At 46.8% G+C, this 13,304-nt stretch overlaps 1 protein-coding gene across 1 annotated transcript in view; it reads right to left on the bottom strand.

Moving 5' to 3' along the window:
• LOC119402390 (BTB/POZ domain-containing protein 10-like) overlaps positions 1 to 13,304 on the bottom strand; it is a 160,145-nt gene that overhangs the window by 35,775 nt on the left and 111,066 nt on the right. Inside the window, 1 exon segment of the mRNA XM_037669532.2 lies at positions 3,412 to 3,501. Within this exon segment, the coding sequence (XP_037525460.1) occupies positions 3,412 to 3,501 (90 nt within the window).

Raw genomic sequence — 13,304 nt, 5'->3', positions numbered from 1 at the left:
AACATTTGAAAGAAAAGCAATGCCAGGTAAACAAACCTTATCCTAGAAGTTTTTGCATAAAAGGCGTAATATAGAAAATGCTTTACAAATATCCAGAAATCATAAAACAGTGTTCTTGCTGTACAAGCTGCCTGAACGAAAATACGGTTATATAATTATTATTATCGCATGTTGCATTCTATCGCTGAACGTCAGTATGAATAGTTCGCGTGAGATGCGTGTATTGCTTGAAGCCTTCACCATACGAAAAGAAAACAGTTTCAAGCAACTCATTCTCAACTTCAGATATTTTCACGGTTCTCGTAGGTTAGCGTTCGCCCGGTTCAGAGACTTTACGAAAAGATGTGGACGAGCAGTTACATAAAATACAATTGCTTCTGCGGCAGTTGAGTGCGCGCCAACAGGGCACCCGACCGCAATTTCCCGCTTTTTCGTGATGACTTCAATATAGCGTCCACCACAATTTCGTGCTGAAGCTCCGGAGTACTTAAATAGCGAGTCTGCTCATCTCTTGAATAAGTATAAAGAGATGACCAGACGGGTTAAGCAAGCCTCTTTTGTCCCGCAGACGCGTGCAATCAGCTGCTCTGAACTGAGAATCACGTTTGTTTTGGGGCGATCGCTCGTAATATGAAGTGAGGCGTACATGATGTTGCGCTGATATCGTTTCATTTTTTTGTTTGTCTTTTTTTTTAACGCGAAAGCCTTAGATGTCTCATCAAACACGAAAATTGACCGTCGGCGTCCTGCGTAGCCAACACGAGCGATGCACAATATCATCACGCGATCACGTCGACAGAACTTGTGACGTTACTATGACGTCATTCAACGTGACGTCATATGATGACGCCATCACATGACACGGTCACTTTGCATTGCCTCCGTGATCGGGGGCCGATCACAGAGGCAATGTAAGTTAGTGATGCCATGACCTATCGGTCATACCAAGTGAACGAGACGCGAGTTACGCGAGTAATTTTTTACTTTTGGTACAGCGGCCACGCCGACTGACACATTCGGCTTCGCATGAAATGGCTTGAAACAGCAGAGCGCCGCAGGCAGCCTTGTAAAACAAATCGAACGCACGAAATAAAAGATAGGATATGAAGGGCGCAAACGCGTTAGCATACGTGCATATCTGTACGTTCTCCTGGTTATCTCCAGTTTATTCTCTCCTGCAGCAAGTTTACGTTCGTCATTCCACACGAAAGTAAGCTAAGCGCCTTTTCTCACGATGAAGTGCGCGCAGGATGCGTTCCTCAAACAGCCACGGAAGTGTGGACCAATGCGGTGACAAACCAGCTGCAAGGATATATACAAAAACCCCGTTTCACAACACACAAACGCGTTCTCTGTGTGATGAGTTGCTGCAGTATTATGTTGCAGTGACACAGTATTAAATGTTGCCCAAATTTCCACAATTTCAGCTAATAGCGGCCAAAATATCAGGCGCGTAGCAGACGCTCGCCGCTTTGACGCGGCTTCCGCCGCGGAGAAAGCCCACGGGTCCGGCACGGCAGTGCCGCGGCGCGGAAGTTCACCGCAAATGGCCCTCGCTCCTCCCATGTATTCGCGCGGCGCTTTGGACACTCCCCCTATTCTAGGTCACTCTAGCCTTACTTCGTATAACATTCCAATTTGTTGCTATCGCATTCATTGATTCGCCCTTGCGGAGAAACTGATTTTTTGTGGTCTGTTCTTTTATTGCGATAGCAATTATATGGACAGTCTCGGCTGGAAAATGTCCGTCCCCGTCGCCGTCATTCACTGTATATGTATAAGTATGTGTATATATAGAAAGGCCACAAAGAAAAATAATTAAGAAATTCTTTCCGACGCGCGGAATCGAACGGGAGACCTCTCGCTTTGCAGCCCGGCGCGTTAGGCGTTAGGCCACGACAGCACCGTCTCTCAGCCTGCTAACGGCGAGCTATTTATATACACCATGTAATTCAGCATGCTTTCTTAGTGGCCACATAGATGGCGCGACGTGCGCGCGTGCTGCGCGCTTTAAAGATCGTCGCCCCGCCCCTGCGAACGCCGTTGCTGTTCGCTCTACAGGGCGTCGTCGCTTTCGTGCGCTTATCTCAAGGAAAATGGCGGCCGGTGGGGTGCTTGCTTCGCTCGCTGCAGCGGCCGCGTTTGCGAAAGGAGCGCGCTGTTCAAACAGGGATAAGTAACAACTGTGACAATTAGTTCGCGCTCGTCTTGTGTGTACCTGTTCGTTTGTTTCGTGCGTCCTGCTTTATGTTTGAGCAGTGCGCTTCAAGTGTCGAGCTGTGACGCATTAGTTCGCGCTCGTCCTGTGTGCGTTCTTTTCGTGTGTCCTTTGGGCTCGAGCGATGCGTTGGCAATTTCGAGCTGCTTTCCGCTCTTCGCGTTACATTACAATTTATTGCTATCGCAATCATTGCTTTTTGCTTAATTTGGCAAGATAAATTGCACTTTCGCAGCCACTAAGCAGGTCAAAAAAATTCCAACTAGAAAGTCGTATATCGGCTTGCAAAACGTCCGATTAAACAGTTTCTAACTTTCTATCTATTAAGCACTAGTGGTTTTCTGCTTACTGCAGATGTTCGCGAAATAAAAATAACAAAGCCAGTTCTATGCCTGTGCAATCTGAGTAAAGAGCGGAGTTTGCACGCAAGCGCCGCCACATGGCGAACGCAGATCGAGTTTTTCCTTCACGATTGCAGTGCTCCCCAACGTTCCGCGTTCAAACAACCGTAGCGTGTAGCCGGAGTGTGCTGTCGCTTCAAATGCGACAGCGCACAAACGATGCTGGCGGCTGTGCGACGAGACAGTTGTCTCTTGCGGCAGCACAAGCAATAACCGCTGCGTCTGCTTCTCGCTGTCGCGAACCGAAGCGATGGATACATATCATTTGTACACGCATCGTTAGGGAGCACTACAATTACGGCGCGCAAGCGGGCACATCACGTGGTATTTTTCTCGTATTTCGCGGGCATCAGCAGTAAGTAGAAAAACACTCATACTTAGCAAGGGCTGACTTCTGGCCTTGTTGATACGACATATCTTAAGTGCTTAGCGCAGATTTATCCCCTTCGTCTTGTCCCGCCTTATAAGCCTGCGCTCAGCACTTAAGATAAGACGAATACTTTATTGATAGGAAGTTCCAAAGTGTTTATTCAAGCGTTATGTTAAGCGATCTACAACTCTCTCATTGGAACTTTTTCCCCAGCTTCGTTGCTGTAGAAGTTGGTTAATTAATTTTACCTAAATAAGCAATTATGCAGAACGCAACAAAATTGTCTGACTTACTACATACAGTAGTCAGCAACATGCATTTGGTCGCGTCGTCACAGGGTGCGTCGGAATATTTTTAAACTCCGGCTAGAGTTAGCTGGGGCGCTCTGTATACGAGTTGTTCCAGCAAGTAACGACACTCACTTGATTCTAGCTGCGGCGCTCCTTCCGTCTTCGTCTTCCAGCTTGCTCACCAGGCACGGCTTGAGCTTGGCGCCACCGCTGCCGGAGAAGCTGGTGGAAAAAAAAGAGACATTGAGAAATTGCAAACGCGAAGCGAAAACACTACATGACCATTATACACTGTTAGCTGAAGGTTATTCATTTACAAAGCGTACACTGGTACAAGCAAGCACACACGTGTTCTGTCCTTGGGCAGAAAAGAAAAAGGACAGAAAGGCATAACTTCTCTTCATGCTAAATAGCTCTCGTTGTATTGCCACAACTGTAAGGAGACTCGAAGCGAAAGTTTGCCGTCGCCGTGATGTTCCGTATAAAGTCCAAGTGCTCCGCACAAGCTGTGCTGTGCTATCGAAGAAAAGCGTTGAAGGGACCGCGCTCTATTACGCGTCTTGCGAACGAGGGTGGGAGAGGGAGTTCCCTGACCTGGCGCTCGGTGGTGTGAGCACTCATCTCGATTCCCGGATGAGGAAACCGGCCAAAACCACGAAGACAGCTAAGGAGAACAACCAGACAGGACAGGCGCTGGATTGGTTGTGTTCTACTTCGCTGTCTCCGTCTTTTTCGCTGGTTTCCTCTTCCGAATAATATGAACCAACTCGCCGAGCAAACTGCATTATTGAACTCGTCTGTGGTTCACGGCCTCTCCCATTACCCACTGCCCCTTGCCCAAACTTATACGCTGCGCCGTGCTCCTTCATGGGTTGGAGAAATAGGCGCCTTTTTCCTCACCTGCTCTCCGCGGAGGTAGCAATATAAAGCGGTGAAAGGCGGTGATCTGTGCAAGGGATTGGCGAGCCGAGATGGTTGCGTGGCCGATGCGTTTGCGCATAACGTTGCAGGCAGCATTAAATCAGATAACATGATCATGCTCAAAATTTACAGTAACCCAAGAAGGCGAAAAGAAAAAAAAACATGGTTGATCCTTCCGTCACAGGAATCGGTATAACACGAAAGTGATACAAGTCCTCACAGAAGTAGTTGAATGTTTTTTTTTTCTTGTATAGTGATATATGAGAGCTTTTACAATGTAAATTGGTATTTGGCAGCTATATATATATATCACACTTTGAAGCGAGTGTACCCACGTTGACACCTGGTGGCACATCTCCATCCCGACAACTAACCTCCATGAACATGATTAAACCTTTGAGGTTGCTTTAGTAGTTTACACCTGGACACAGCCTGCGGTGAATCCCAAGCAAAAATGGCATCAACGCGAACATAATAAACACTTGCACTCGATATGCATTGTTTCAAAGCGTCGTCATTTGAGGAGAGAAACTGAAGGGTTTGCGCTCCCCAGTAATGGGATACCTACGCCTGCGCTCATGTATACACTAATACACTACCAAAGAGCGCTTCAGGAACGCAATAGGCACAGTTCGTAGTATGAGCCGCGAACGCTCGAAGGCGTTCCGCTTCCCGCTGGCGTCTCTCTCGCTGCACTGAAGCACCCACTTGCGCGACGTCGACGTCTTCCTGCGGCGCTTATTGAGGCAGTTTTATTAGCCGGTGCCATCGCACTCGAAGCAGTAGCCGGCGGAGAAACACCGTTGGCGCAAGTGGAAGCTGCACTACTCTGGCGACTACAGAAGCGCTCCCTGTCGGCGCTCGTTAGTGCATGACGCAGTACTTCACTTTACCGTTCCCAGACGGCAACACCACTCCGCCAACCAAGAGCACTGTCAAAGGGAGGAGGTATGAGAGATGAAAGGCGCGTTTCTGAAGCATCGTGCATGTGCGGCGGTAGCGCAGTGGGTAGAGCGCCCGGCACCCTTCGTCGCGGACCGAGAGGTCGTGAGTTCGACTCTGTCACCCGCATCAACGGAACTTTTTCTTCTAATTATTCTTTGTCATTTCATCGTGTGCACTTTACCAATGTCATTTCCGTGGCGTCAATTCCGTGACGAAATGACGTAAGTAAAGTCTTGGTGGACCCTGGCATGAAACACTTTCGTGTTAAATTAAAGAGAGCCGCCAATTCAAGCACTCAGTTTGCACAGTTTCTCAGCGCGCAATGAAAGCTAGCAGTCAGAAACTAATTAGGAAAAATTCGGGCGATAAAATATTTTGATCCAACTATATCGTAACCGAAAAGCTCGTTGTCGACAGCACGCTGTTTTTCGAAGGCTTCAAGAATGGTTGTACGGCCGTGCGTGACACGATTTCATAAATTCTCTCCTGTTTTAGTCCAGACTTGACCATAGGAACGCCAGTGAAGAGTTGCCGACGTGGCGTTAAACAATCTAAGAACAGAGAAATATATATGACATGAATAGAATAATGACTAACCAGTAAGTACTCTATAGACGCACTTCTCCGGGAACGAATTAAGCTGCGTACTCTGTACGTGTCGTCATGGTTATGGGTGATCGGTCAAATGCAGCACTTCAGGACAAAGCAAGCTAGAAAAAAGTCAAAGCCCGTAGTAATAGACAGCAAAAATACGAAAAAGAAAGTTTTTGAGAGAAGAGCTACCTCAAGAGGAAGACACGATCCAATGAACCAGTGAAAAGTGCCGTCTTATCGGCTCCGACATTCATTGTTTAAGTGAGGACTGCGCGAGCCCGCGGAGAGACAGCCATTGTGCGACGTTCAGTAAAAGAAAAAAAAAAGGCAGGAAAAGACAGACGCCGACGATGAATTGACTCGTCCCTATTGCCTTTTCTTTTTATCCGACACTAAAGCCTTTGTCGTTCCTTCCACTGGCTCGTCGTAATGAGCCAAAGACGAAGCCAATCCAGGCAGAATTGGGGCCCCTTTTCGTCACCCTGATTTCGTAATGATTTTATGTCTCGCAGACTCCGTAGTACCGTAGCTATTCAGGCTCGCGAACCACTCGCATTATGCGGCCGGCTACATGGCCTCAATGCAGGCGACGCGGGCCTGTCAAGATTGATCACCCGTGCTTTATAACTAGTCCACTAATTTTTTTTGCATCCTTGTCTCCTGCGTATTTCGTTTTCACTCTGTTTCGTGCCATCGCATGTGGTGCTACCTGCGCTCGCAGAAGATAGATAAATTATTTTATTCAGGAAAGGGAGGACCGAAGGTAGCTGATGGTGATATGGCATGACATAGGGAGGAAACAGGGATCAATTGGGGACAAACAGAGCTTCTTTTTCTCAGTCTCCTATGTAATATGACAATAATAATAATAATAATAATAATAATAATAATAATAATAATAATAATAATAATAATAATAATAATAATAATAATAATAATAACTGGTATATAAGGTCCCAAAACCAAGATATCATTATGAGAGACGCCGTTGGGCTTCGCATATTTCGACCACGTGGGGTTCTTTAACGTGAACATAAATTTGAGTACACGGGCCTCGAGCATTTACGCCTCCACCGGAAATCCGGCCGCCGCGGCCGGGATTCGATCCCGCGACCTGTGGGTAAGCAGTCGAGCACAGTAACCACTAGACCACGGTGGCGGGTCAGTCTCCTATGCACGAAACGAAAGAACCTCGACGTTATTTAAACGGAAAGTCGAGGTTTGTGGCGCATTTTCTTGGGAAGAACTGTCGTAGCCAGCGGAGCATTTATGGAGTGGTACAGAAGCACAGTAATACTACTAATAAAAATAATAATAACGAGCCAGAACCACGATACACTATATAAACCAGTTTGCTCCGTTACAAAGATTTCAAGCATTCAAAACACGATATTGCCTAACCAGAATTGGCAAGAATGGGGGTGTCAGGTGGTTGTGCTTCCCCAAATAGCCTTCCAGTTTTCGCAAGGGTTAATGTTTTCCTTAAAACACATTTTCGGTGCGAATGGTGTTATGGGTTATGAAATTGGCTTTGGCTCATACTACAGGAGTGCCAGCTGATAATCGCAGCTCGCTAATTTAAAAAGGGTTAAGTATTAGGCTTATTTAAAATAACAGATATGTATCTTTTATGATTATCTACAATCGGCCCGTACACTTAGAGATATTCTGTGGATGTTTGTTGTTTATTTATGCAGAAGAGGAATATACCCACCGGCAATGAGCGGAGGCTCAAGATACTATGGCTATATATACATGATGATCGGTGTATAATAATTGTTGTTTAACTACGCTACGTTTTCGTGCACGGTTAGATGCGTGTACGCGGTAGTCTTTCATCCGATGCTGATGCAATTGATTTTTCGCTGACTAACAGCCCTCATTTTCCAGTTCATTCACTAATAAGGGTGTTTACACGGCTGGAAACACCCCATGTTAAACCGTTAAAACACCCTTAAGGGTGCACAGCGGTTTAGTGTATACGATTATGCGGCACGCCGCAGTAGAGAAATCCGGATCAATTTCGACCACCCGGGGTTTTTTTGACGTTCACTTAAATCTAAACGAAAAACAAAAACAACATTTTAAAAGCTAATGCCAGACTTCGACCCGTCTAAGTCCTTGTCCGCCTTCGCGGCGCCGTTCCCTTAACAAGAAGACGGCGCAGTCGCTATTACACTCCAGCCCCCTTTCTCCACGTATTTTTTCTTTAATTGTTTTTCTTGCACTCGCACGCATCAGCGCGGCGTTAACGCGAAGCAAACTCACCGCGGAACGCCAAGCATGTCATTGGGCCTCTGGCGACCACGTCCCTCTTGCGGGCAATAACTGGGCTGTCTTAATTAAGCGCCTAAGCAAGAGCGCGTACACCATTTCCTATATATAGCCACGAGTGCAAGCCGTACTAATGAGCGGCCCCTGAGCACCGGCACCCGCAGCTGCGCCCCGCCTGCAGCAGCTATTGAGAACGGCGCAAATATTCCGCTGCCTTGTGTAGAAACGCAGTACTGAGGATGCAAAGCACACGCTCCTCGACTTGCCGACGACGCTCTTCTCGAAGAAGTGCGCCCCGGGGCGCTTCGAGACGTCATCGTTATGACCAGCAGCACCCTCTTTAAGCGCCACTAATGCGGCCGCCCAACCGGAAGGCAAGCAAAATTTGTATACTTGCGTACGCGCCAACAACTGCGAAAAACACAGGCAGAGAACAGTAGTGAGAACAACTAACATACAATCAAGCCAAGGAAAGTACAGGGGATGTTATTTGTAGTAATTGTGATTCAAATGTGAAGAAAGTAAACTGGACGAAAAGATAACTTGCCTTTAGCAGGGACCGAACCAGCAACCTTGGAATATTAATGGAAGGTTGCAGGTTCGGTCCCTGCCGTAGGCAAGTTAACTTTTCAGTTACAGTTTATCACAGTTACTACAAATAACATCCCCTATACTTCCCTTGGCTTGACTATCTTTTAAATCTCATCAATGTTGTCTACAACAAAGAGAAACGAGCCTTTGAAATTCCCCTTGTTTCGTTCAGGCGGAAAACAGGTATGGCAGAAAACGAGTGTTGACGTCATCGCGTGACGTCCTCACGTGACGCCATTACTGATATTTATTTCTTACGTCACGGCGTCATTACTCAGTCACGTGAGTTCTCGCCATAATGTGGTAACGCCTTTTGCAGGACGGACGCAGCATTTTTCGTTTCCGGGGGCACAATGATTTCGCGCTGAGCGCTTTTGCATTTAACTCCTATCGAAATGCGGCCGCCGCAACCTCGAATCAAACCCATATCCCCGAGATAAGCGTAGCAACGCACAGCAAACGCCACAGCTACGGAGCTACCGCGTCGGATGGAGGAGTCGGCCTATAGACGAATCAACGCGGTAAGTCGCGCCAATGTGTGCCAGGCTGTCAACGCTATCAACAAATAGAGAGAAAAAAAAAGCGAAGAAACCTGCCACAATGACACGGTCGATGCCACATGAGACAAGCGCTAAAAAAAAAAAAAAACAAAGGAAACGAAAATAGCCGAGAGAGAGTGTGTGTGCGAGATGGACGAACAACATCGGACGTACGAAGAAGCTCAGATTTGACAGCCCCGATGATGTTCCACTCAGGAAGAGAACGTTTTTCGCCGTTCCGAGTAACAGAGCGAGGAAGTGTAAACAAAAATAAATAAAACGTAACGACATGTGGACCATGCTTTCGAGTACGAACTTTCACCGTGTCTACTTTGACCTATACTGTACTTTTTTGTGTGCCATTTTAAAATCGCTGCTTGTCGCACTGCTGTGGGTTGACAGGCGTGTCCACTGGCGAATTCGGTTTTCCCTCTGTCACGTTCACCCTTCCATCGGTCTTTTAAAGACGATAGTCTTTCTTGGGGAACTTAAAGGCAGACATTTTGGTCTGTCTCTCTGCCTGTCTGTCTGTCACACGATTCAGCCACCCGGCCAAAGTTTAAGCACTTGCTGAACGCCCAGCCATCTTGAACTGCTGAGTTCATATTTGTGAACGCTATCCATCAAAAAGCAAATATTACGCATATCTGAGGCGCAACATCAATACGTAAGTATTAGGTGGTGTGTTCCTTTACTAGAAAATACATAGATACGTAATTCTAAAGACCCTAGTGTTTCTTAGGCTGCGCTGAAAATGCGACGCTACGAGCGAGATGCGGAGATTCAACATGGAGGAGGACTTATGTAGTACGGCCGGCAGAAGACTATCGTCTTTCGACGACATTTGCAGCGAAGCACGCAGATACTTAGCTGGGGAAAAACAGCGCAAAAAAAAAAAAGGACGAGGACGCAGGAACACAGTAGACTGGACACAGCGCTCGTCCAGTCCACTGTGTTCCTGCGTCCTCGTCCTTTTTTGCGCTGTTTTTCCCCAGCTAAACATGTACCAACTCGCCCAAATCAAAGTCTTGCACGCAGATACGCGGCCAATTTTTTTTTTTTTAAACAGACGAGCTGTTTCAGCTTGTCTGTTGAAAGGGTAGAGGGTGAAGCATAACATAGCCATATATAGTACAGTACAGCAAAGGGAGGGAAAGGGAAGCGAGGCTGAGGAGGAGTGATGAAGGGGAGAGAAGGGAGGAGGGGAGGGCATAGTTTAACTATGTATAGTATAGAATGGTACAGCAGGGGGTGGTAAAGGGAAGTGAGCGTGAGAAGGAGTGATGTGGGGGCTAAGAGGAGGGGAGAGGGTGAAGCACGCAATTTCTTCCGGAACCACGCAGCCATCCCTCCGGGAAACCTCATGGGCGTATCGCGCGACGTTGAGTGCCGTTTCCTCTCCGCTTGTGCGGCGATCGCCAGCTACCCTCACAAGCTTTCCCCCGCGCATAGAACATACGACGCGCAGAGCAATGTTACCGCTTGTCAGGCTTTCCTCAGTAAACCTATCAACTGTCCTACATTTCATGGAGAACTGAATACGAAATGCGAATGAATATTTGAGCATGCAGTGCATAGAGTGCTATTTCAACTCATCGTGCAGGAATACGGGCTTTCTTTTTGTTGAGGGGCATCCAAATGAACAAGAAGTAAAGAGTTAATTCAGTCGCGCAATACAGCTGTGCGTAGTAGGTGGAACACAAGCTAAACATGTACAAATAAAACAAGAAAACGTCATCCATTGGAAAAACGCCGACCGTCGCCGAAGGCGAGCAACCCGTTCGTTGGCAGAATGCGCTTCTCTCACAAGTAATTGTAACGTTCGGCGCGCTTCGTGCATTAATTCGGGAATGAAGAGCGCACATATTACCACAAAGCTGCAGTCAACGCATTTTGTTTGCCGGTAATCGGGTCACATCGCTCACAACGAAGCGCTGTTGTGTACTTTTGTATAAGCGCTGACAACCGCCTATCTACACGAGCGCGGCGACGGTGCTGCCACCTGTAGCCCAATCTCGCGGCGAATACGGAACCTCACGGCGGCCGCCGACGCCGACGGCAAAAACGCGCCTGGAGTGTCTATATTGTCACGTGGTCGTGACGTCGACGAAGACAGCCGTCAGCACGTCCGAGATGAAGCTGTTTATTTGGCCGAACTTGTGGCCGGGAAACTGAAAGTCAAACTACAGCAATACACTGATAGCGTCGAATAGAGCGTCGACCGTCGATCAACTGACGAGCGGTCAAGTGCGTCGGCTTTTATACAGGCGCTATCGAACTTTCCAGCGATATCGCTGGTGGCGGCGTTATCTCTCGATAAAGCTGGAACATTCGCGTGCGGCGCGAAATCTTAACAAAACGATCTACTACAATCGAGAAGCTTCTCGAACACTGCTTCGCGGACAGCCTCGAGCGTTGATAACCGTCCTTGCTGGTCAAACCCAAAAAACATAAAATAAAACAAGAAGTGGGCGTGGCAATATAATTGATATCGTGGTTATAATAACTTAAAGGCTTGCGTATTAAGATGCTTTCCGCGTTAACTTGCGCACTACGAGCCACCGGTTTGTGTTGGCTAGCGTCGGTTATTTGCTAACTGTCGGATAAGTGTTTCCTAGTGTTGCCTACTCATTTAATATTTTTTTATTTGGGCATTTTCACAAAATGCCCATGAAGGGGGCAAAAGGAGAGTGTCTCCTGACTTGGCTCACTCTTCGTGAGGCACCTCGGGCAGCTACAGCAAGAGAACGTATAGAATATGCAACAATATATATACAAACAATAAATAAACGAGGAATAGTACAGCTATTGCAGAAAGATAAAGTGCAAACAAAGCTGTTCCTCAGCGATAAATACAAAATGCACTATGATCAGCACCATTTAACATATATTGAAATACATACAAATTGAAGTGTAATGTGAAAAGCAATGAATACATTAAATACATTCAACACATGCACCCTGGAATTGTTTTCAATTTATTACATTCATAATTCGCTTCCTAAATTGTCTAATGTTTGTAGCCTCCCTAGCGTATTCAATTATTTCAGGAATCTTGCTGCACAATAGAACAATTTGGTTATCAAGTGACTACACCATAGTTAGTCGGGCACATTGGCCCGACCAGCGCAACAGTACGCAGATTATATGCAAGATCTCTGCTTAAATGTGTATCAGAAAAAATCTGAAAATTATCCTTAATTTTTTTTTAAGATTAACATGGCTAGTTGCATCCTATAGCACTCTGGGAATGGCAGTACAATATACATACGAAAAAGACACATGTTTGTGGGGACCGAGGTAGTTATTAAACCTAGCGCGCGTTTTTGGAGAAGAATTATACTTTCTCTCTTTGTTTGGTTACACGCACCCCGGGCTAAAATGCAATACATGATTTGCGAGCAGATAAAAGAAAAGTAAAGCTGCCGTTTAACTGTCCCTGGAAGAACTTGGAAGACTCTGGGCAGAATTTCGGCTAATGTCAAAAGGATGGAAAGTAGGGCGACCTAGTACGCTTGCATTAAGAAAAGAAACAGCGCAAAATAAACAACACTACCATCGGCTATCTGTTGTAAGGGCAACGTCGTCTGCATTCACTGTAAATCCAATTATTATGTGGGCCGTCATACAGACACAAGTAAACATCTACTGTACCTCATTCGAAGGCGGCCGCATGATATGTTCGAAATTAAGTTTAGCCCTCCTACCCAAACTCGTTAACTCAATCCGAGTTTTGAAAACGTCTGCTGACGTGGGTACCGAGGGGCGCATGCTTCTCTGGACGCCTATTACGGCCTTGTTGGCGTGCGCGTGCAGCAGCTGCGCTTGTTGTCCACGGCACGACGAGATTGGATTGACCGCTGAGGCGTCGCCCGTGGCCACTTGTTTCCCTCCACCTCTGCTGCACTGACTGCCCTTTTGTCTTCGAAAATCCCATCTCCCCCTCGTCTCTTACTTCCACTTGCCTCTCTCACTGCAGTTTTGTTTTTCTCGTGACTCGAACGGAGGCGGAAGCGCTTTTACTCGGAACAGTGAGGGCGAAAGAAGAATGAAAAAGAAAGAGATGGCCACAGTCCCCACAGCCCTAACTTACATGCTGAAACAGCGTGGATAATTGAAACCGTGAAACAAAGCAACACCGTAGTTATATTTTAAAGCGGA

This window comes from Rhipicephalus sanguineus, chromosome 8, assembly GCF_013339695.2.
Source record: "Rhipicephalus sanguineus isolate Rsan-2018 chromosome 8, BIME_Rsan_1.4, whole genome shotgun sequence".
NCBI classification, from domain to species: Eukaryota; Metazoa; Arthropoda; class Arachnida; order Ixodida; family Ixodidae; genus Rhipicephalus; species Rhipicephalus sanguineus.
This window is presented reverse-complemented; position numbering and strand designations above follow the sequence as displayed.